The following is a 23,881-nucleotide window of genomic DNA, read 5'->3' on the forward strand; positions in this document are numbered from 1 at the left end:
GCGGTACTCAGATTGCTGGGGGAACAGAATGGATTGCAGACGAATAGCGCCAGTTCTGAATGTCATTTATTTTAACCACCCACGGTCCAATTAGCAATATCATGTAATGAAGTGCAAAACCCTTCAATAGTAGAAGTATTTTGTAACTTTTCACAGTACATTTATGGCATACGTATACTCAGATCACGTGATTTCACCAAATCTTCATTTATAATGAAACTGCACTTGATCCACAGAAAAGGGGGAAATAAACGCATATCGCAGTTACTGATCATGATTTCACAGATCCTGTCACCGCTATCATGAAGATGACAGTTCAGCCTCTCTGACTGCACACTTACAATATATTATCCTATTTCAGAAAGTACAGACGTGAGTATAATCACATTGATACCACAGAGATGGCACTGGCTCAAGTACCTCACGCGATGCCATGCTCCTGCGTAATGAGACTGATGGAGCATAGAGGATTAAATGAAAACTGGAAATCAAGAAGGAGGCCAAAAAGCAGCAAAGGGGAAACTACACTGCTGGGAAGTGGTTACACTGCATAAAGTCATGTAGGCTGTTTAGGGCTACGAAAAAATAATACTTAAAAGCAGTCCGGTGAAAATGTATTAATACAAATTAAGATTTTAGATTTAACCCTTAAAGAATAAAATTAAAAAAAACCAAAAACACCAGTTTGTGCTAGGAGATGGTTGTGTATTTCTCCGCCAACCCTCTTAAGGCTAGTTTCACACATCCGCCATTTTGCCGGATCCGGCACACTCTAGTACAGTGTAATACAATACAATGGCATCGCAAGCAAGCTCCGGTCACATGCTCTGGTCACATGACAGCATACGACCAGAGCTTGCCGCGATGCCATTGTATTGTATTAGGCTACTTTCACATCTCCGGTTTTTGCAATGCGGCACACTCCGGCACTTTGCAGGAAAATCACAACCGGTTTTTTTTGCTGCCGGTTGCGATTTTCCTGCATAGACTTTAATTAGTACCGCATTGTGCCGCATGGGCTCCCGTTCGGTCCGGTTTTTGCCACATGCGGCAGATTTAGCCGGTGCGGCGGCCGGATGGAACGTTGCCTGGCACGTTTTTTCGTGTGGCAAAAAAAACCGCATTGCGCCGCATTCAGCCGATGCGGCGCATTTTTCAATGCATGCCTATGGCGGCCGGATGCGGCAATAACAGCATCCGGCCTCCGCATGCGGTTTTTGCCACTGCGCATGCTCAGTAGCATGCCGCAAGCGGCAAAAACCGGACTGGCCGCAAAGGAAAAACTTATGCAAAGGATGCGGTGTGTTCACCGCATCCGTTGCATAGCTTTCACAGCCGGATTGAGCCGCAGAGCTCAAGCCGGATGTGTGAAAGTAGCTTTACACTGTACTGGAGTGTACCGGATCCGGCAACCCAGCGAAATGGAAGATGTATGAAACTAGCCTAAGATTGGCAGCGTCTAATGTCTTGGGCAAAATGAGAATTGCTGGGATAAAGTTGGAGAGCAAGGAGCACATAGGTGATCTCATCGAAGAAAAAAAAAAAAAAAAAAAAAAAAAGGACAATCCGGCAGCAGGGTGACCCACACAGACATTACCCATAACAGGGTAACGCCAGACCTTTTCTATGGTTACAGACTAGGGCTACACAGCCCGGTAATTAAATCACATTGGAGGTGACTGGGTCAATAATGATGTTCCACATGGTGGTGTGCAACTTTATAAAACCCTAATAACCCCTGTAACAAGCCATACCAAGCACATAATTCATGAGAAGTGTATAATTACTTTCTTTGCATTTTCCTTGCCCATACGTCACCATTTTCAGCTCACGATCGTAACACTTAACAAGAATCGGAGGTGTGAAGATCTGAAGGCAGTACATCAGGACGACCCTAGGTAGGCACTCTGTCATTTCTGCCAGAGCTGCAGTTGTGCATCACTAGATGAGCAATAATAACAGCTTATGTGACCTAGATCTATGACGATCAGTGACAAACTAATTCATCTTTAATCATCTCCTTAAAGGGAACCATGAGCAGCTCTGTGCACATATCTATAAATCGCTCCGTAACTGTCCCTGCATCTAGTAACATAAAACAGATCTTTAGAAAAATAATTTCTAAAGATAGTTAATGAGATGCTAATGAGGGCAGTGACTAGTCGCAGGGGCATTAGTTCCCTGGCTAGTCGGCCCACCCAGCATGTAATCACGGCCCTTTGGGTATTGTAAAGCAGGTTATCACACCCAGTGGCATGGCAGTGCAATATAAACAGCAGTGAGCGTCTTGGATGCTAGGTGTGTGTGTCACGGCTGTAAAGACTCTCACTGCTCATGATTGAAAGTCGGCCACACTTTAGATCATGCGCACTATTCAGAAGCCGGGTGTATGTGTCCCGGCTTCAGAGAGGAGTAGTGTGCATGACCGGAAGAGCAGACGACTTCTGATCATGGGCAGGGAGCGTCTTTGAAGCCGGGACACATACACCAGGCGTTCAAGAAGCGCAATACTGACGGGTACAAAGCCGCACTGCCATGACCTGGATAATCACACAGACCTAGGGGCCTTTATTACCCCCTATACCGCCAAAGGGAGCCCATTGCTACCCAGCGATAGTGACCAATGGACCCCTACTGGACTTGATGAAAACTTGATGTTACAGCCAATACTGGACTGCAGAAGTTGCTCTGATCCCTATTACATCTGGTACCCACTGCTGATTGAGCGCTACTAATAACAGACAGCAGAGCGGTCCAGCACATGATGGCAAGAAGGGGTTACAGGCCTGCGTCCTCCCCTTCCCTGCCTACAGCAGTTTGCCAAATGAAGGCAGAAAACGAACAGACAGATGACTGCGAATGTGCTCCGCTTGCGCCATACAAGTTTGCAGTTATAAAGCATCTAAGGCTGCCTTAAAGTGAGAGTATAAGTAGAACATTCGTAATATGATCTTTATTAAAAATAAAAATGGAGACTCTTGCACTCCCCAATCTGGCCATTGGGGCTATTGTAGACTAACTCTTCCGGTTATTTTCCGCAGACTTCTCAGTCGCATGATCACAGACAGATGACACCTCGGCACACAAAGGCCGCTGCCTTCACGATGGCATTTTCCACACGTACATTAGATGCGTAAAACACAAAAGTTAGGATCTCAGACTATTGCTGCTAGTGTACATGTAGATTTCCAGAATGAAAAGAAACTTACTGGTCTGAAAATTGCAATATTTCTATATATCTGCATTCAGACGTCCAAATAAATCAGTCGAGGTTGGACTGCATTGCTTGGACTGGCTGCGACTCTGACCGCTGTATAGATACCGGTATATATGCAGCTGCTGCGCTTGGGTCAGAAGAGCCACAGCCAGTCCGTGCAATGAAGTCCAATTATATGGATGCCTGAACACACCATAATGCTGATATTAAATGTGAAAAAAAAAAAAAGTTAACATTTTTTGGAAAAATGTTTGAACATAAAAACCTGTATGAAGTTCTCATGACATTCCATTAAATAGATATACACTATTAAAAATCTATAGGTATATAATAAAATAGCTGTAACACACTACATATGTATTCAGCTGGACAAAAGTGCTCCTCTAATACCAATAGGTTACAGGTTTATATAGAACACTGTACCCATAAAAAAAAAAAAAACCTCAAACAGTGAGATAACTGGACAAAGACTTCTAGAAGGGTAGAAAACCTACGTTGGGCTCCAAGGATAAGTCAAACCCTTCCGTCTGCTAGAGACCACTCAGTGTCCAATCCACCAAGACACATTATTGAGGAGCCAACTTCTTCCTAACAAATAGATGTATGAATATAAGGAGCAATTTTCTATAATAAACTATATCTTAGTCATAAACATGTACAGAAAACAAGTGATTAAAAAAAAAAAAAAAAAAAAACATAATCATGGCTTCGTATGTTGGACAGAACCCTTCATTCCTAATAATCAATTGCACCAAGAATACCTAAAAAGAAAAGAAGGGAATTTTGTTACTTACCGTAAATTCCTTTTCTTCTAGCTCCAATTGGGAGACCCAGACGATTGGGTGTATAGCTACTGCCTCCGGAGGCCACACAAAGCATTACACTAAAAAGTGTAAGGCCCCTCCCCTTCTGGCTATACACCCCCCGTGGGATCACGGGCTTGCTCAGTTTTAGTGCTAAAGCAAGAAGGAGGAAAGCCAATAACTGGTTTAAACAAATTCAATACGAAGTAACATCGGAGAACTGAAAACCGTTCAGCATGAACAACATGTGTACCCGAACAACCAAAAATCCCGAAGGAAACAGGGCGGGTGCTGGGTCTCCCAATTGGAGCTAGAAGAAAAGGAATTTACGGTAAGTAACAAAATTCCCTTCTTCTTCGGCGCTCCATTGGGAGACCCAGACGATTGGGACGTCCAAAAGCAGTCCCTGGGTGGGTAAATTAATACCTCATGTTAGAGCTGTAAAACAGCCCTTCCCTACAAGGAGGCAACCGCCGCCTGCAGGACTCTTCTACCTAAGCTGGCATCCGCCTAAGCGTAGGCATGCACCTGACAATGCTTGGTGAAAGTGTGCAGACTCGACCAGGTAGCTGCCTGGCACACCTGCTGAGCCGTAGCCTGGTGCCGTAATGCCTAGGGCGCACCCACGGCTCTGGTAGAATGGGCTTTCAGCCCTGATGGAACCGGAAGCCCAGCAGAACAGTAGGCTTCAAGAATTGGTTCCTTGATCCATCGAGCCAGGGTGGATTTGGAAGCCTGCGACTCTTTACGCTGATTAGCGACAAGCACAGAGCGTGCATCCGAGCGGCGCAGAGGCGCCGTGCGGGAAATGTAGATTCCGAGTGCTCTCACCAGATCCAACAAATGCAAATCCATTTCATATCGATGAAATGGATGAGGCAAAAGGAAGGTAAGGAGATATCCTGATTGAGATGAAAGGGGGATACCACCTTAGGGAGAACTCCGGAATCTGGCGCAGCACTGCCTTGCCTTGGTGAAACACCAGGAAGGAAGCTTTTGGATGACAGCGCTGCTAGCTCGGACACTCTCCTAAGAGACGTGACCGCTACAAGAAAGGCCTCTTTCTGGGAAAGTCGAGAGAGTGAAACATCTCTCAGAGGCTCGAAGGGCGGCTTCTGGAGAGCAATTAGTACCCTGTTCAGATCCCATGGGTCCAACGGCCGTTTGTACAGAGGGACAATGTGACAAACCTCCTGCAGGAACGTGTGTACCTGAGGAAGTGGTGCTAGGCGCTTCTGAAGAATACAGATAGCGCTGAGACTTGTCCTTTAAGGGAGCCGAGTGACAACCTTCTTCCAAACCAGATTGCAGGAAGGAAGGAAAAGTAGGGAATGCAAATGGGCAGGGAGACACTCCCTGAGCAGACCATTAAGAGAAGAATATCCTCCACATCCTGTGGTAGATCTTGGCAGACGTCGGTTTTCTAGTCTGTCTCATGGTGGCAATGACGTCCTGAGATAATCCTGAAGACGCTAGGATTCAGGACTGAAAGGCCATACCGTCAGGTTCAGGGCCGTAGAATTCAGATGGAAAAAACGGCCCTTGGGACAGTAAGTCTGGCCGGGCTGGTAGTGCCCACGGTTGGCAGACCGTGAGATGCCACAGATCCGGGGACTACGACCTCCTCGGCCAGTCTGTGGCGATGAGGATGGCGCGGCGGCAAACGGACCTGATGTTGCGTAGCCCTCTGGGCAGCAGTGTCAGAGGGGGAAACACATAGGTAGCTGGAACTGCGACCAAACCTGAACTAAGGCGTCTGCCGCCAGAGCTCTTTGATCGTGATACCGCGCCATGAAAATCGGAACCTTGTTGTTGTGCCGAGACGCTATTAGGTCGACGTTCAGCATCCCCCAGCGTTGACAGATTTCCTGAAAACCGTCCAGGTGAAGATACCCTTCCCCTGCGTCCATACCCTGGCAACTGAGGAAGTCTGCTTCCCAGTTTTCTGCGCCCGGGATGTGAACTGCGGATATGGTGGATGCTCTGTCTTCCACCCCCATCAGACTCCGCCGGACTTCCTGGGAGGCTTGCCGACTGCGTGTTCCGCCTTGGTGGTAGATGTATGCCACCGCTGTGGAGTTGTCCGACTGAATTCGGATGTGTGCGCTTTCCAGCCACGGCTGGAAGGCTTGCAGGGCAAGATACACTGCCCAGATTTCCAGCACATTGATTTGAAGGATGGACTCCTCTGAAGAGAGTCCTTGACCGTCTGAGAAGGGGGACGTTCCTTCTAGGGACGTCGACTTCCCATCCCATTGGCAAAGAATGCCACATTGGAGTGGACGCAGATGAAACTGCGCGAAAGTGACTGCCTCTGCATGAGGCGTGTTGAGGGGTGTGACTGGCCGTGAAGGAGAGACTGCACGCCCGTCTGTAGTGAACGCTGTTTGTCCAGCGGAAGCTTCACTATCGCTGAGGGAGCGTGACACTCCATGCCCAGATATGTCAGCGATTGGGTCGGCGTCAGATTTAACCTTGAGAAGTTGATGATCCACCCGAAACTCTGGAGAGTCTCCAGCGCTACGCTCAGGCTGTGTTGGCATGCCTCTTGAGAGGGTGCCTTGACAAGTCGACCGTCCAAGGAAGGATCACCGAGTGACCCTGAGAGTGCAGGACTGCTCCCACTGCTGCCCTGAACTTGGTGAAAACCCGTAGGGCTGTCGCCAGACCGAAGGGCAGGGTTACGAACTGAAGATGCTCGTCTTCAATAACGAAACGTAGCAAACGTTGATGCTCTGGAGCAATCGGCACGTGGAGATAAGCATCCTGATGTCTATTGATGCTAGGAAATCTCCTTGAGACATTGAGGCAATGACGGAGCGGAGGGATGCCATCCGGAACCGCCTGGCCTTCACGTGCTTGTTGAGCAGTTTTAGGTCCCCCACAATCAGATTGGAGGAAAAACCGTGTCTTGTTCCTGAAGAGGAACAGGAATTACCACTCCTTCTGCCTGCAGAAGAGCATCGGCTCGGTGGGTAGGTGGGGAAGTTCTGAAGAATCGAGCCGGAGGCCGAGAACAGAACTCTATCCTGTACACGTGAGACACAATGTCTCTCACCCACCGGTCTGTGACCTGTGGCAGCTAAATGTCGCCAAGGCGAGAGAGTCTGCCACCAACCGCGGATGCGGAGAGAGAGAGCTTAAAGTCATGAGGAGACCGCCTTGGAAGCGGTTCCTCTGGCTGCCTTCCTTGGGCGTGATTGAGCCCGCCTGGAATCTGAGCCCCTCTGAGCCTTTTGAGCCCTTTTGGACTAGGACAATTTGGACCTGCCCGAGCCTGGGAAGGACCGAAACCTCGACTGTCTCTCTCGGACAGCATTAATAGGGTAAGTCGCAATGCAGACATTGCGAGGATAAGGACGCTACCTGCAGCACAGATGTACCTGTGCTCAAGACCAGCTGCGCAAGACCAGCTGACATAGCTTAGAGTGCCCATACGGCTGCGAATGCCGGAGCAACCGACACGCCGATAGCTTCATAGACAGATTTCAACCAGAGGTCCATCTGTCTGTCAATGGCATCTTTAAGTGAAGTCACATCTCCACTGCAACTATGGATCTAGCCGCAAGCCTGGAGATTGGGGGATCCACCTTTGGACCCTGGGTCCAGCGCCTGACCACGTCAGGGGGAAAGGGATAACATGTATCCTTAATACATTTGGAGAAACGCTTATCTGGTAAGCGTGGTGATTCTGAACTGCTTCTCTGAAGTCAGCGTGGCCAGAAAAGTACTCAATATACGCTTGAGATACTGAAATGGGATTTCTCCTGCTGGGAAGCTGACTCCTCCACTGAAGGAGCTGGGGGAGAGATATCCAACATGCCATTGCTGGACGCTATAAGATCATTCACCATGGCGTCACCATCCGGTGTATCCGGATTGAGAGCGGTGTCAGGATCAAAGTCCTGATCAGCTACGTCTGCCTCCTCATACAGAGAGTCCTCTGCTGTGACCCTGATTAGTGATGAGGCCGAGTGCCGCTCCCAGCGAGCTCGCTTAGGCTGTCTGGGACTGTCGTCCGTGTCAGAGCCTTCACCCTGGAATGCCTGGGACCCCCCCAGAGCACTGATTTTGTTCCAAATGAGGGTGGCCAGGGAGCAATGATCAAGATTGCCCATGGCCTGTCTGGACTGCAAGTCACTATCCCATGACAATCTATCAGCCGAAACTGCAACACCGTCCCTGTCCATGGACAGGGTTTTGGCCACCTCTAGTAGAGACCCCGGCTGACCAAGTGTTACAGGGGAGCATTGCACACAACGGGGGTCAGTGGAACCTGCCGGTGGAACAGTATCACATGCAGTAAAAGCAGCATAGAAAGCCTGTGTTGCTTTTTTGCTGCTGTAGTCTAGCCATCTAGGAGCATATAGCCGAGAATAGCGACCGTACAGTGCAATGTATAGCATACAAGCATAAAGTACAAATGAGCACTTCAGCACATGCAATATGAGCAGCTTAGAAAGCCTGTGCCTTGGCACCCTTGCTTTTTTGCTGCTGTAGACTAGCCATCTAGGAGAATATCGCCAAGAATAGCGACCGTACAGTGCAATGTATAGCATACAAGCATAAGTACAAATGAACACTTCAGCACATGCAATACAAGCAGCCTAGAAAAACTGTGCCTTAGCACCTTTGCTTTTTTGCTGCTGTAGACTAGCCATTCTAGGAGAATATAGCCAAGAATAGCGACCGTACAGTGCAATGTATAGCATACAAGCATAAGTACAAATGAACACTTCAGCACATGCAATACAAGCAGCATAGAAAGCCTGTGCCTTAGCACCCTTGCTTTTTTGCTGCTGTTGTCTCGCCATCTAAGAGGGCATATAGCCAAAAATAGCGACCTACAGTGCAGTGTAAGCATAAAATACAATGGACACTTCGGTATTTAGTGGGGTCAGCACTTCAGGTGCTGCTTACCGCCCGCCTATAGGCGGGTGTGTGGTCGCCAGAGTCCTGTGACTGGTTGCCCAGAGCTTGTCTCCGTTCTCCAGCTCTGACTGCAGGAATGGCTGCCGGCGTCCTTCTCCAGCTCGTGTGACGAGGGGCGGGCCGTGGGCGTGCCCCAGGCAAGAGCGGGAAACCGGCGTCCCACTGTGTCCAGTGAAGGGGGCTGGAGAATGCAAAGCAGACTCCAGCCCTCGTCGCTGACTTTCTGTACAGCGTCCCGCCTCTCCCCTGACTGGCAGGGCTGGGGGCGGGAACGAAACGAAAACTAGGCCGCAAAGCCGGGGACTCGAGTAATAAGCGCGGCCGTCCATGTGCACGGCCAGCGCGGAGTCCCCGGCGCACCACAAGTCCCAGCCGCGCCACAGTGTAAAAACACCCAGCAGCGGCCCGGCGCGGCAGTTCCCAATACATAAATTCACACAGCAAAGCTGCCGTGAATAATAGCACGAGCGCTCCGCGCTGTTGTCCCCGGCGCACTAGCACTCCCAGCAATGCTGGTGTGTGTGTGCGCGATGTGTACGGGGACACAGAGTACCTTAATGTAGCAGGGCCCTGTCCCTGACGATACTCAGCTCCATATCCAGCAGGTTCTCTGGGTCTGTGGATGGAGCCCGGTCTCAGTGCCTGGAGACCTGTAAGATCCCACTTCACCCAGAGCCCTGAGGGGGGATGGGGAAGGAAAACAGCATGTGGGCTCCAGCCTCCGTACCCGCAATGGGTACCTCAACCTTAACAAACACCCGACAAAAGTGGGGTGAGAAGGGAGCATGCTGGGGGCCCCATATGGGCCCACTTTTCTTCCATCCGACATAGTCAGCAGCTACTGCTGACTAAAAACAGTGGAGCTATGCGTGGATGTCTGACCTTCGCACAAAGCTTGAAAACTGAGCAAGCCCGTGATCCCACGGGGGGTGTATAGCCAGAAGGGGAGGGGCCTTACACTTTTTAGTGTAATGCTTTGTGTGGCCTCCGGAGGCAGTAGCTATACACCCAATCGTCTGGGTCTCCCAATGGAGCGCCGAAGAAATGGAGGTTAATGAAGAACACCCCAGTCTCACGATATACAAGATAAAAGTCCAAGATAAAATTAATGGATGAAAAAAGTGAACCTGCCATTATTAACCTATGTATATAGAAAAAGGCGCTTAGATTAATATACGGTAAATACATAGTTAGTTCTTAAATTAAGCCTTTTGGGTGGGACATAAGCATTTCTACCCACAATACCTTTCTAACGAGAAGTGATTTTCTCCTGTCTGCTTGGGGTTTTTTTTAACCCATTTCAAAACTGTTATTTTTAATCCCATCAGATTCCCAATGCAGAGATGTAGGAAAAACTTGAGATTTTCAGCATTAGGATTACAAATCCTTGATGAATGCTCTCCGCTGAGGGTCCTAAAGTGTACTTTACACGCTGCGATATTGGTACCGATATCGCTAGCGTTCGTACCCACCCCCGTCGGTTGTGCGTCACAGGCAAATCGCTGCCCGTGGCGCACAACATCGCTAACACCCGTCACACGTACTTACCTGCTTAGCAACATCGCTGTGGCCGGCGATCCGCCTCTTTTCGAAGGGGGCTGTTCGTTTGGCGTCAAAGCGACGTCACACGCAGCCATCCAATAGCAGAGGAGGGGCGGAGTTGAGCTGCCGGAACATCCCGCCCACCACCTCCTTCCTCATTGCCAGCGGCTACAGGTAAGGAGATGTTCGTCGCTCCTGCGGTGTCACACATGGCGATGTGTGCTGCCACAGGAACAACATCGTACCTGCAGTAGCAACGATATTTTGAAAAGGAGCGACGTGTGAACGAGCAACGATTTTTAATGTTTTTGCGCTCGTTGATTGTCGCTCCTAGCTGTCACACGCTGCGATGTCGCTAACGGCGCCAAGTGTGCGTCACCAACGACGTGACCCCGACGATATATCGTTGGCGATATCACAGCGTGTAAAGCACCCTTTAGTTAGCAGGTTGTACAACCCACATATTGTAGGGTGCACCCCCACATTCAAGAGAAAACACTGCACAGAGAATTACAGGGCAAAAGATCCCTTAGACGTCACCACCTTTACCTCTGGTTGTAAAAGGGCATATTCAATTTGCATCCACACATTTACAAAAAAATCCGCTAGCCATCCAGTTCAGGTTTATTATTGGTGACAAAATAGGAAGGGAGATAACACACCATGCTATATTTTACCCCCTTCTGGCAACACATCTGCAGACCTATTAAAAGGGGATTTTCAGCCCACTATGTGCCTTCATATTGCTGATACAATGTATAGCCCTGACTACTATATTCTCCATGCGGGTAGTTGGCCAAGTTGTGGCATGCCAACCAATTAATCTAGCTTCTCACTTCTCTTCAGGGAAGCCAGGGGAGACTATTTGCCACGTGACCCCAATTTTTCAAATCCCATACCTGCAGTTACCCGACCACCGACTCACAAGGGGAAGAATCATGACCGTGTGCACACCACACATAGCCGCAACACAGCAATTTGCAGCCACAGAGCAACTAGACATTCTTTGACTGGAAAATCCCTTCAAGGATATCCGTGGTCCTATTCAAGATTAGGCATATATTTCTGAAATAGTAATTATCCATTGAAAATTGGGTCACAGATGTTAGTTTAGACTTCCTGATAATCTGGGGGTTTTATTTTGTTTTTTTTTTCTTCTAGAGAAAATGAATCCATTGCAGTCCTTGGACCTGACTCTGCACTAGAAATACGTCAGGATTTACAGCTTTGGTCCATGGACCCCACAATGGTCTGCACAAGCGTTGTCAAGCTCAAGCTGCCGGTCCTAATAAATTCTCCCATGGGTACGTTTATAGGCCATGTGCCTGTGGAGATTACTACCTACTATTTACCTGCTGTATAGAAGTGACTATACAACTGTGCCTTTATCTCCCACCAGGAATAAATCATGAAACGCTATTTCTTTAGGATGATGGCAAAAACTAAAACGCAAATTTAATCATTGGCATTTAGATGTAACAAAAAACAGGTACAGAGAACCATCAACGAGCTGATCAGCAGATCAGTGTCTCGTCCATACCATCCCAAACATTGGAGGAATGGATCTGTGACTGGATACATGTACCGTCCCTCACAACATGCCATGTATAATACCGCTAACATGGGGGAGATCTGTCAATAAGAAGAATCAAAACAAAACATAAGTCACAAAGCAAATACTGTCAAATCTGAAATATAAGAGGTGGTAACTATAGAGTATCAGGAGGTATAAATAGACGCCGGGTCTGAACATTGCCCGTGAGGTCCAAGCACTTCTCCGCTATCTGCGGACGCCCTGTTTGCTGAAGGTTCTGATCCAACCTCAGCCAAGCCTCTCAAACAAGTACCAGGCACTACCAGCCTGAGTCTGGGGGCGAGATCAGTGCCTTTATGGATTATAGGGAGTCTGTATCCGTAGAAAATTGGATCAAAAAAGGTTTTCAACTAACACGAAGACCTTTTCTTTTTTTCATTATAACACAGAACATAACAGTCCTCCAAGGTTATCTGAAAATCGGTGGTAAGATCTGCCAACCGCTGGCGATAGGACGCTTTCCAATACTACAATGGAGCCTGCCCCGTCCACATTAGTAACAATTATGTTCCTCCGATTAGCTCGTGTATAGACGTCTCTTGTTACGAGAGGGCGATTGTATTTCTTATATTGGCCCCATCCACCTGAATTGTTCAACCATGTTCTGAATGTGGCCCATTGCAGCAGTCTGTGCATTAACCATCAAGAAGACGGGAGCAAAGACTTCTGGGGTGCTAACACTTCTATACTGACCCCAAGAATGTCATTTGTTTCAAGCTCGGAGCCACTGTAAAGATACCGGTTCTTGTACTGGTGAAGCAGAGACCTCATTTCTTTGCTGGATGTGTTCACATTAACCATTTCACTGGAGGCAGGAACCCCATGGATCACACAAGGAGGAAATAATCTCTAACCTAAGATTCCAGATGATAAGAAACAGTGAAGAAAACGTTTTCACACATTTCCTGAAGGATTCACAGACGATCATCAAAAAGCTGAGTTCTAAGGCAAGATGCTCTAGAGCGGATATAATTAATGGGAGCAAGAATTTTTATTTTTTTTTATTTTTACTAGAACAGACATGTCTGGGAGAAAGGTCTGACCTCCAGAACAGGGAGAAGTAGGTATTCTTATACCATTGTTACCAGACAAACACCATCAGCCCTATCCTACTGGGGACACAACAGAAAGGGAACTATAGGCTTCCTAAAAACAACCGATTACCAAAAACTGGTGAGGTCATGGTGGGAAATACTCTATGCGGTTCTAAAAATTCATTTCAGTTATCCAGATACAATCATGTAAAAACTAGTGATGTGATGTTCAATGCATCTGCCACCTATATAAACGTCTGGATGTGATTATTTAATAAAGAACATTTGCCAAAAAAAAGCCAGACCTGTCAGGAAACAGCAAGTCATTTTGAAAGGGGTAGTCTTAAGTTTGACAGTTCTAGTAATGATTGGTTAAATACATGCCCGAAGGGCGATCATGTGCATTCCGGGAGAGCGCAAAGGGAGAGCGCAAAGGGAGAGCAAAAAATGAATTTACACAACTGATCACCGGAATCATTCATTTCACGGATTTCGACACATCCGTCGCCCATAGGCTTCCATTACAACACACAGACGGACGCCAACAGTTCCGTCGCCGTCTGTTTTTTGGACGCACACAAAAAAAAACCCAAAACGTTACATTCTGCGTTGCTTCCGCCCGACCGTCTGTCAGTCACTCCACGACTGATCCGTCATGCAACAGATGCAACACAATGCCATCAGTCACAATCCGTCGTTAACACAAGTCTATGGGGAAAAAACTGAATCCAGCAAATTTTGCAGGATACCGTATTTTCTCAAGGCGACAGATTACAACTGATGGAAAAAGACGGAAGTGTGAAAGTAGCCCAAGCATGAATGGATTGGCAGTCCATTCACAGAGCTTTTCAGGGCCCGGGTTCTTGGGAATGAAGGAGGGTCCAGCAGTTGTACCGCAGCGATTGGGAAGTTATTCCTTATCCAATGGAATAGCCATTCAGTGAAAGACCTGCAAGTGACCTAACCTCAGTTAATCTGTGCATTAGACTGTAGTCAGGCCAAGCTTCCCTTATGCTTAGGAACACTCATAATACACATGTAGAGGTCTCCGTATGGAAACAATCACAGGGAGGCCAAGGGTGAACAGGAGCATTGGGCTTTTCCTCTGTTGTTCCTCCTGGAATAGGACAATAGTATTCACTACACCATTTCCAGAGGGCACATCAGCATATATTTGATAGATACCACATGGCGGCACGGCACCTGTCCCAGGCGCACATGTAATCCATACATTTTCAGCTTTTTATGATGTATCTGTTAAAGATGCCTTCTGACATGCCCGTCACCCATTAGTTTTTGCTGTTAAAGACAGTCAACCAGAGCTTACAACAAGGTAAAGTATTATATGGTGACCATACAGATGAATGACCTTCCAGCAGCAAGAAATGATTTGTGACAATAGCTCACTAAGGCCCTGTGCGCACACTGCGTTTTTACCCACGGTTTTGCTGCGGAAATTTCTTGAGAAATGCTTGTGATCCTTCTGCAGACATTTCCCAACAAAACCTATGGCACACTGAGTTTTTTTTCTCAAGAAAATTCTTTGAGCAGAATTTCTTGAGAAAATGTGCATGTCACTTTTCCGCAGGTACCGGCGGTATTTCCCTCCATTCACTGTAATGGAATCGCGAAATACCAGGGGTATACCGCAGCTAGCAAATGATGTGCGGTATACCCTCGGTATAGCCGCGATTTACCTGCGGTAATGTTCATCGCTGCCTGCGGTTTTGCAGGAAGTGATGTCATTATGACAGAAGAGGAAGCGGCACAGAGTAAACACACGTCACACTCCCTGGACGCCACACAGAAGCACTTCCGTGTGACCTCCGGCAGGTGCCCGTGCAGTCTGTGTCCCGCTCCAGCTGTGCCGCTGCCAGCTCTGCAGTGTGTCTGCCCGCAGTGTCAGCAGCTTCTCACGCTGCAGTGCTGGCAGCCGCGGGGATGACGGGTGCTGCTGTCAGGAGGCGAGATGAGATCATTACCTGCTGTGACGATCTCCTGCCTCCTGACGTCACCGCCGTCTATGCCCGTCTCGCTGGCGGACCGAGACTGTCACTAGCAGTGACGTCACGGGTTCTCGCGATACTGCTGAGAACGCGGCGGGCATAGAAGGCAGTGACAGCGCTGACGTCAGCAGAGCAGGAGATCATCACAGCAGGTAATGATCTCAACTAACCTCCTGACAGCAGCGCTCGGCATCCCCTGCAGTGACCTGGGCTGACCATGTAAGCTCAGGTCACTGCATTGCTCTCCCAGCCAATGAGGAACATTCTGTTCTTCATTGACTGGGACAGCGACTATGGTATGGATCGGCATATGACCCCCTTATTGGATTACGTCGGACTCGGATTTGATTGCTCTTTTCAATAAATTGGTTAAAGAGGGAATGTTTTGGGCAGTGTTTTTTCAAATAAAACTTTTTGTTGTTGTCTATTTTTTATTACTGACTGGGTTTGTGATGTTCGGTATCTGATAGACACGTGACATCACTAACCCCAGGGCTTGATGCCAGGTGACATTACACATCTGGCATCAACCCCATATATTACCCCGTTTGCCACCGCACCAGGGCAACGGGATGAGTTGGGGCAAAGCACCAGGATTGGCATGTCTAATGGATGCATCACTTCTGGGGCGGCTGCGGCCTGCTTTTTTTAGGCTGGGGAGTGCCCAATAACTGTGGACCTCCCTAGTCTGAGAATACCAGACCACAGCTGTCTGCTTTACCTTGGCTGGTGATCCAATTTGGGGGGGGGACCCCACGTTTTTTGTTTTAAATTATTTAATGTAAAATAACAGCGTGGGGTGCCCTCAGTTTTGGATTACCAGCCAACGTGAAGCTGCCAGCTGTGGTCTGAAGGCTGCAGCAGTCTGCTTTACCCGAGATGGCTACAAAAGATAGGGGGACCCCACTACATTATTTTTTTTTAATTATTTATTTTTTGGCTAAATACAAGGCTAGGCACCCTTTAGTGCCACATGAAAGTCACTAAAGGGTGCCAGCTTAGAATATGCAGGGGGGTGGGACATTATATAGGTCTCTCTCATTATCTATTCATCTATCCATCTTTCCCTCTATCGATCTATTATCTATATTATTTATTGCAGTTACAGCATAAAAAAACGCAGGGACCAACCTGCGGAAAAACATGGCAAAACCGCATGCGTTTTTCCCGCGGTTTTGGTGCGGTTTTTTACCGCAGGTGCGGTAATCTTTAACTCCCAGAAGTTTCTCAAGAAATTTTCTTGAGAAAAATCACTTTTCTAGTGCGCACATAGCCTAAGAATGAAGAACAGAACAAGCGGCATGACTGTCCTAATACCGGATTCAGGTCACTTGTGTAAGGCTGCTTTCACACAATCCAGCAAAAAAACTGATGCAACGGATCCGGTGTAAAAACGGATCCGTTGCATTTGTTTTTTTCCATGCGTTCCTTCCGTTATTTTGACGGATCCATTGTGCTACGGAGCATGCGCAGTTCAAAAAACCTGGTCATTGAATGCAGTCATATGCCGGATGATGACGGATCCGGAGCCTATAGGCTTTTATTGAAACTCACGCCGCCGGATCTGGCGTCATACTTTTTATGCCGGAGGCAAAAAACGCTGCAAGCAGCGTTCCATCCGGCCGCCGGATCAGCGATGCGGCAAACGTTGGATGCAACGCAAGGCCATGCGGCACAATCCGGCGCTAATACAAGTCTATGGTGGAAAGAACGGATCTGGCGGCAATAAACGCCGGAACTGTTCTTTCCGTTTTTTACCGGATAGTGCCGCACGATGAAAAACAGATGTGTGAAAGCAGCCTTAGACAACGCTTTATAAACCTGCCCTGTACACTCGAGCTACACCAAAACTGGCAAACACACACAGTGGTATGAAAGTGTTTGCCCCCTCCCCGATTCTTATTATTTTGCCTGTTTATCTCATTTAAATTTTTCAGATCACCAAACAATTTCCAAAGATAAGACAAGTAAAAAACAAAATGCAGCTTATAAATGAAGGTCTTTATTAGTAAAGTAAAAAGAAATCCAAACCTACAGGGCCGTGTGAAAAAGTGACTTCACATCCTGCACCCCCCAACATAAATTAACTCTGGTTTATCACATCTTTGGGAAGCAGAGTTTAATTTCCTTAGCCACACCCATTCTCAATCCAGGAATCACTTAAATAGGACCTGCCTGACGAAGTGAAGTAGACCAAAAGATCCTCAAATGCTAGACATCTCGCAATTCAAAGCAATTCAGTAATAAATGAGAAAAAGTAATTGAGATCTATCAGTCTGGAAAGGTTATAAAAAGGCCTTTCTAAAGCTTTGGGACTCCACTGAAACACAGTTAGGCTATGTGCCCACGGGGACATTGTCCTGCGGATATATCCGCAAGACATTCCGCAGGTGCTCCCAGAAATCCGCAACAGAACTTTCTCTGTTTCAATGCTGCGGATATACAGTGGAATGTCGTGCGGATATGGTGCGGGCATTCTGCATTGAGGATACAGTACCATGGCTTCGGCACTGCATCCTCAATGCAGAACAAGTGCTGCAGTGATCGGGGTGCTCATACTTACCTCCATCATGCAGCACCTCGCTTTCCGGCGGCCGGGTCACTGTCAGGCAGCGTCTGGTTCACTGTGCTGGAGGTGGGCGGGCCTGAACTAGCTCCGGCTGTCACATGACCGGAGCTCGTGCAGGCCCCGCCCACCTCTTCCTTCCTGTACCTGGCTGGATCCACCGCGCTGCTGCCGCTACACCGGACGGAGAAAGTGACTCGGGTCTCTATCAAGGCAGGTAAGTATATCTGACCCTGCGGAGAAATCCGCAACAATAATTGACATGCTGCAGATTTTTCCGCACGAAAATCCGCACGATTTCCGCTGTGGAAATATCCGTAGCGTGGGCACAGCATTTCCCAAATGCCATAGAAATGGCTGGGGAGTAGCTGTGCTGCAGATTTCTGTAAAATCCGCGGCTTTTCCGCGAGAAATCCGCGGCAAAACCCGCGCATTTTCCGCAGCGTGGGCACACAGCCTTAGAGTCATTATCCACAAATGGAGAAAACATGTAACAGTGGTGAACCTTCCCAGGAGGGGTCTGGCTGACCAAAATTACCCCAAGAGTGCAGCAACAATTCAAAGAGGTCACAAAAGACCCCACAACAACATCCAGAGAACTGCACACCTCACTTGCTTCAGTTATGGTGTAGTCATGAACAATGACCCTAAGAAAGACTGGGTAAAAATGGCAGAGATCCAAGACAAAAACCACTGCTGAGCAAAAAACATAATGGCTCGTCTCGGTTTAAACATCTTGATGATCCCCAAGACTTTTGGGAGAATACTCTGGACTGACAAGATAAAAGTTGGACTTTTTGGAAGCTGTATGTCCCATTACAGCTGGCGAAGAAGTAACAACATTCCAGAACAGGAACATCATACCCACAATAAAATATGGTGGTGGTAGCATGATGGCCAGGGGCTGTTTTGCTGCTTCAGGACCTGGAAGACTTGCTGTCGTGAATGGAACCATGAATTTAGTTACCAAAAAAAATCTTAAAAAGGAGAATGTCCGGCCATCTGTTCATGACCCCAAGCTGAAGAGCACTTGGGTTATGCAACAGGACAATGATCCAAAACTCCCCAGCAAGTTCACCTCTGAATGGCTTAAGAAAAACGAAAATTAAGGCTTTGGAGTGGCCTGGTCAAAATCCTGACCTTAAAATCGGATTGAGAAGCTGTGAAATAACCATAAAAATATGGTTTATGCTCGGAAACCCTCGAATGTGGCTGAATTACAACAATTCTGCAAAGAGGAGTGGGCCAAAATTCCTTGTTGTAAAAGACTCACTGCCAGTTATCACAGACGCTTGATTGCAGTTGTTGCTGCTAATTGTGGCCCAACCAGTTATTAGGTTTAGGGGGCAATCACTTTTTCACATAAGTGCCTGTAGGTTTGGATTTCATTTTCCTCTTAATAATAAAGACCTTCATATATAAACTGCATTTTGTGTTATCTTTGTCTAATGTTTAAATTTGTTTGATGATCTGAAACACACAAAAGCATATGAAATCAGGAAGGGGGAAGCTATTTTTCACCCCGATGAGAGAGATATTTATTTGCTGTTGAACCCACTACATCTGGGTGCTGATTTAGCATCAGGATGGGGTCTTTTTATATCTATTCCTCCCCTGGCTACTTTCCTCACCTTTATTTAAATTTTGCGCTGTGGCCACCACCATCAACCCTGTGGCCGGCACGTGCGGTGTTGTAGGTTCACGTAGTTGAATTCTTCATTAAAATGGTGCTGGAGTCACCGCAAACTCCAGGGCCATTTTATTGACAGTGGGTGCATATATCAGAATCCCCAACCTGTGACTTGGGAGCCACATGAGGCTCTTGGGCCGGTGACTTGTGGCTCACGGCTGTCTTCCAGCAGTTCTCAAGATGGTGACTTGTGAGTTGCCCCACATAGAAAAGCACGTCTGAATAGTGTAAGGTGGGAACCCCTGGATCTTGGTATAACGCATTGGTGTGATTTCTGTTATTCAGGTAATGGGGCACCCCTGAGTGTTGCCTACTGTGAGGGAAGGTGGAAGCTGGATGTGGCTCGTGAACCTCGCTCAAAGCTGAATGTGGCTAGCAATCATCTTTCAGAGCTGGATGTGGCTCATGGTCAGACTGGTTGGGGAGCTCTGGCATATATCATGTGAAACAAACTGGTGATATTCACAGGGACAGTGTGTTCCATAAAATGATGCCAGAGTTGTCAGCATGCACACGCACCAACTCCAGAGTCATTTTATTGATAAATTCCAATACAACGTGAACTTAGCACTGTGCACGTGGTGGCCAAATGGTTCGATACCGGCTTGGGCAAGAAGGATGTATTCAGCGTTATATAGGGAGTATATGAATAAATATAGGTGTATTGGCAGGTAACAGAGCAGCAGCGCGTGGTGTTCGGCACAGGTGACGTCAGTGAATCGGTCGCTTGTGTGTATGTATTGGAAGATAACAGAGCAGCGGCACGCACTCGTGGTCAGTGCAGTGACCTCGGCTGGCCCTTGCACTGCTGTACCTGCTTCAGCAGATCCTCCTGCTCTGAGACACCACTACCGACCTCTACACAGCACCGAGCAGCATCCACAGAGGCCCCCGGACCCCCCGGTGCAGAAGCCAATCCCCAGCATCCCGCAACCCGACCTGCACCACAGTGTGTCGGTCAGCAGCCTGTGTACAGGAGCAGCCATAGTAAAGTCAAATAAAAAATATATAGGCCCTTTGGCCAATCACATGGTTCTATCCCGGCTCCGGCCAATCAAACGGTTCAATCCCGGCTCCCGCCAAAAGGACATATTCAGCATTATATATAGATATCCGCGTCAGAAATCCCACAATGGGGTAACATCTTGTTGGATGATTTAACAAGATTTGAAGCAGACGACTTTCTACAGGAACCTATCTACGGCTTCTGGAACAGTTACGACAACTTTGGCTCATGTTCAGAAAGCTACAAAGTCCACAGTCCAGAAAAATCTACAGAAATGAAGGCCTAACGCGAGTAACAAAACGTGATTATTGGCAGATAATCTTTATAACAAAACATTTATTGCAGTCTGATCTGAACAAGCTCCACTGGCCGCAGTATAAACATGCGCATTATTAACCCCACACAACACAATCTTACAATTCTGGAAAAACCTCTCTTGCCTGGTGACTGCTAAGCAATGTGCAGATAAGGCTGTATCCGCAGGCAGTTCTCCGACATGTGCGTTGTACTTTTTCCCCTATATTTATGCATTTACTGGGTGTACGCGGCTCTAAGGACACTCACTACAGTAGGCAGACGCCTCACTGCTGAGAGATCAGCACCTTACAGAGTTCACACTTGTGGAGAAGAAAAGTCAGGGACAGGAATAGAGTAGGAGGCAATATACAATATGACATCGTAAATCAGCGACAGGAGGAGGCTACAGGTGGGATACAGGGAACAGGACAGAATGAATGGCGGCCGGGAGGCGACCCGCGGAGGAGCGTGACGGGAGGCGGGAGCACGCGAGATCAGTGGCAGGAGGAGCGCACGTGGGCCCGCCGGGGCGGGCAGAGACGACAGGAGGAGGATTGGAAGAGCGCACGTGGGCAACAGCAGAACGGGCAGCGACAGAAGGCACACAGGAGGGTACCCCAACACAGGCAGTGACAGGAGAGGACACGCAAGATCAGTGACAGGAGCAGCACCCGAGGTCACCCCAGCAGGGGCAGTGACAGGAGCAGCACCCGAGGTCACCCCAGCAGGGGCAGTGACAGGAGCAGCACCCGAGGTCACCCCAGCAGGGGCAGTGACAGGAGCAGCACCCGAGGTCACCCCAGCAGGGGCAGTGACAGGAGCAGCACCCGAGGTCACCCCAGCAGGGGCAGTGACAGGAGCAGCACCCGAGGTCACCCCAGCAGGGGCAGTGACAGGAGCAGCACCCGAGGTCACCCCAGCAGGGGCAGTGACAGGAGCAGCACCCGAGGTCACCCCAGCAGGGGCAGTGACAGGAGCAGCACCCGAGGTCACCCCAGCAGGGGCAGTGACAGGAGCAGCACCCGAGGTCACCCCAGCAGGGGCAGTGACAGGAGCAGCACCCGAGGTCACCCCAGCAGGGGCAGTGACAGGAGCAGCACCCGAGGTCACCCCAGCAGGGGCAGTGACAGGAGCAGCACCCGAGGTCACCCCAGCAGGGGCAGTGACAGGAGGGGACAGGGGAGGTCAGTGACAGGAGGAGCACACGAGGTCACCCCAGCACGAGCAGTGACAGGAGGGGACAGGGGAGGTCAGTGACAGGAGGAGCACACGAGGTCACCCCAGCACGAGCAGTGACAGGAGGGGACAGGGGAGGTCAGTGACAGGAGGAGCACACGAGGTCACCCCAGCACGGGCAGTGACAGGAGGGGACAGGGGAGGTCAGTGACAGGAGGAGCACACGAGGTCACCCCAGCACGGGCAGTGACAGGAGGGGACAGGGGAGGTCAGTGACAGGAGGAGCACACGAGGTCACCCCAGCACGGGCAGTGACAGGAGGGGACAGGGGAGGTCAGTGACAGGAGGAGCACACGAGGTCACCCCAGCACGGGCAGTGACAGGAGGGGACAGGGGAGGTCAGTGACAGGAGGAGCACACGAGGTCACCCCAGCACGGGCAGTGACAGGAGGGGACAGGGGAGGTCAGTGACAGGAGGAGCACACGAGGTCACCCCAGCACGGGCAGTGACAGGAGGGGACAGGGGAGGTCAGTGACAGGAGGAGCACACGAGGTCACCCCAGCACGGGCAGTGACAGGAGGAGACAGGGGAGGTCAGTGACAGGAGGAGCACACGAGGTCACCCCAGCACGGGCAGTGACAGGAGGGGACAGGGGAGGTCAGTGACAGGAGGAGCACACGAGGTCACCCCAGCACGGGCAGTGACAGGAGGGGACAGGGGAGGTCAGTGACAGGAGGAGCACACGAGGTCACCCCAGCACGGGCAGTGACAGGAGGGGACAGGGGAGGTCAGTGACAGGAGGAGCACACGAGGTCACCCCAGCACGGGCAGTGACAGGAGGGGAGGTCAGTGACAGGAGGAGCACACGAGGGCACCCCAGCACGCCGCCATCACTCACCCTATCACCTCGTCGCTGTAGTTGCGGCTCTTCCAGGGGGTCCCGCAGTAGGCGGCTCCCGGGCCCCGGGCTCCTGGCGGGGCGGCGTGCAGCAGGCTGTAGTTGAGGCCGAAGGTGCTGGCCTTGTTGTCCCGCTTGCGCTTGTTGCTGTGCTCGGGCCCTTTCCTCCAGCCCCCGGGGCTCGCCAGCGGCTGGTTGCTGTTGGGGGTCTCCAGTGGCAGGAAGTCGCCGTGCTCGGGCAGAGCGGGGGCGGTGGTGACGGCCGGCGGGGCCGACCCGCGCTCCCGGTACATGCTGGCCTCGCAGCCGGAGGAGCTGGTGGTGGAGGAGGCGCTGTGCGCGGGGGACGAGGCCGGGCTGTGCTGGCTGAAGTACAGGTTCCGCAGGCCTTGCGTCGTCTCCCAGATCTGCATCCACAGGCTGTTAGAGGGGCCGAGCTGCTCTGGCTGGAACCAGGCGATCCGAGGATCCATCAAACGGAGCCTGGTCCCCGCACCTCCGCCCCCCGGGGACGCCCGCGGACACTTCCGCCGCCCACAGTGTAACGGTCCGCTCCGAAGACCCGGATGTGCCGCTCCCCCTCCGCCCTGCGAATGGTCTCGTCCCTCCCTTCTCCAGGGCTCCCAGGTACCGCTCCCTCCCACACCCCTGCTATCCGTCCCCGCCGCTCTCACTGCCGGACCCCCTCCCCCTCTTCAGCCGCCAACAACTAACACTAGGGTAAAAACAATACACGAGCCGAGCAGCTTCACGGCAGTACCGGCACAGCCCCCCGGGAGCTCTGGCTCGCTAACGTGAGAGCTCCCATGCGCTCCACAACTCGGTTCCTGTCACACCGGCCACAGCAATGGCGACTCCTCCCTCCTACTAACTCGTTACCTCAGTGCGCATGCGCTATTCACTCGGGCTAGTCGCCGCCCACCATAAGTGCACGAAAGAATCCGTAAACTCTAGGCCAATAGCAGAGCGTGGGCGGGGCCCAATGACGTCACGGCGATAGGTCACGGATTAATCCAGATTCCAGAACCTCGGCGATGGCCGTAGTCCGTGCTGGCTGCCGGTTACCGGTCACGGGCAGGGGCTGCGGTGACTTCTCCCAGATCCCACGATATATTTTAT

At 49.9% G+C, this 23,881-nt stretch overlaps 1 protein-coding gene across 2 annotated transcripts in view; it reads right to left on the bottom strand.

Moving 5' to 3' along the window:
- The window catches only part of TENT4B (terminal nucleotidyltransferase 4B), a 114,695-nt gene extending 91,313 nt beyond the window's left edge, over positions 1-23,382 (bottom strand). The window contains exon 1 of one of the 2 annotated variants that reach the window (XM_075325748.1): positions 22,763-23,382. In XM_075325748.1, the coding sequence (XP_075181863.1) occupies positions 22,763-23,235 (473 nt within the window). In that variant the 5' untranslated portion in view covers positions 23,236-23,382. The remainder of the gene's footprint in view (positions 1-22,762) is intronic. The other variant, XM_075325750.1, reaches the window with a different exon arrangement.
- Positions 23,383-23,881: the final 499 nt, after the last annotated feature.

Source organism: Anomaloglossus baeobatrachus, chromosome 10 (genome assembly GCF_048569485.1).
Source record: "Anomaloglossus baeobatrachus isolate aAnoBae1 chromosome 10, aAnoBae1.hap1, whole genome shotgun sequence".
In the NCBI taxonomy this organism is placed as follows: domain Eukaryota; kingdom Metazoa; phylum Chordata; class Amphibia; order Anura; family Aromobatidae; genus Anomaloglossus; species Anomaloglossus baeobatrachus.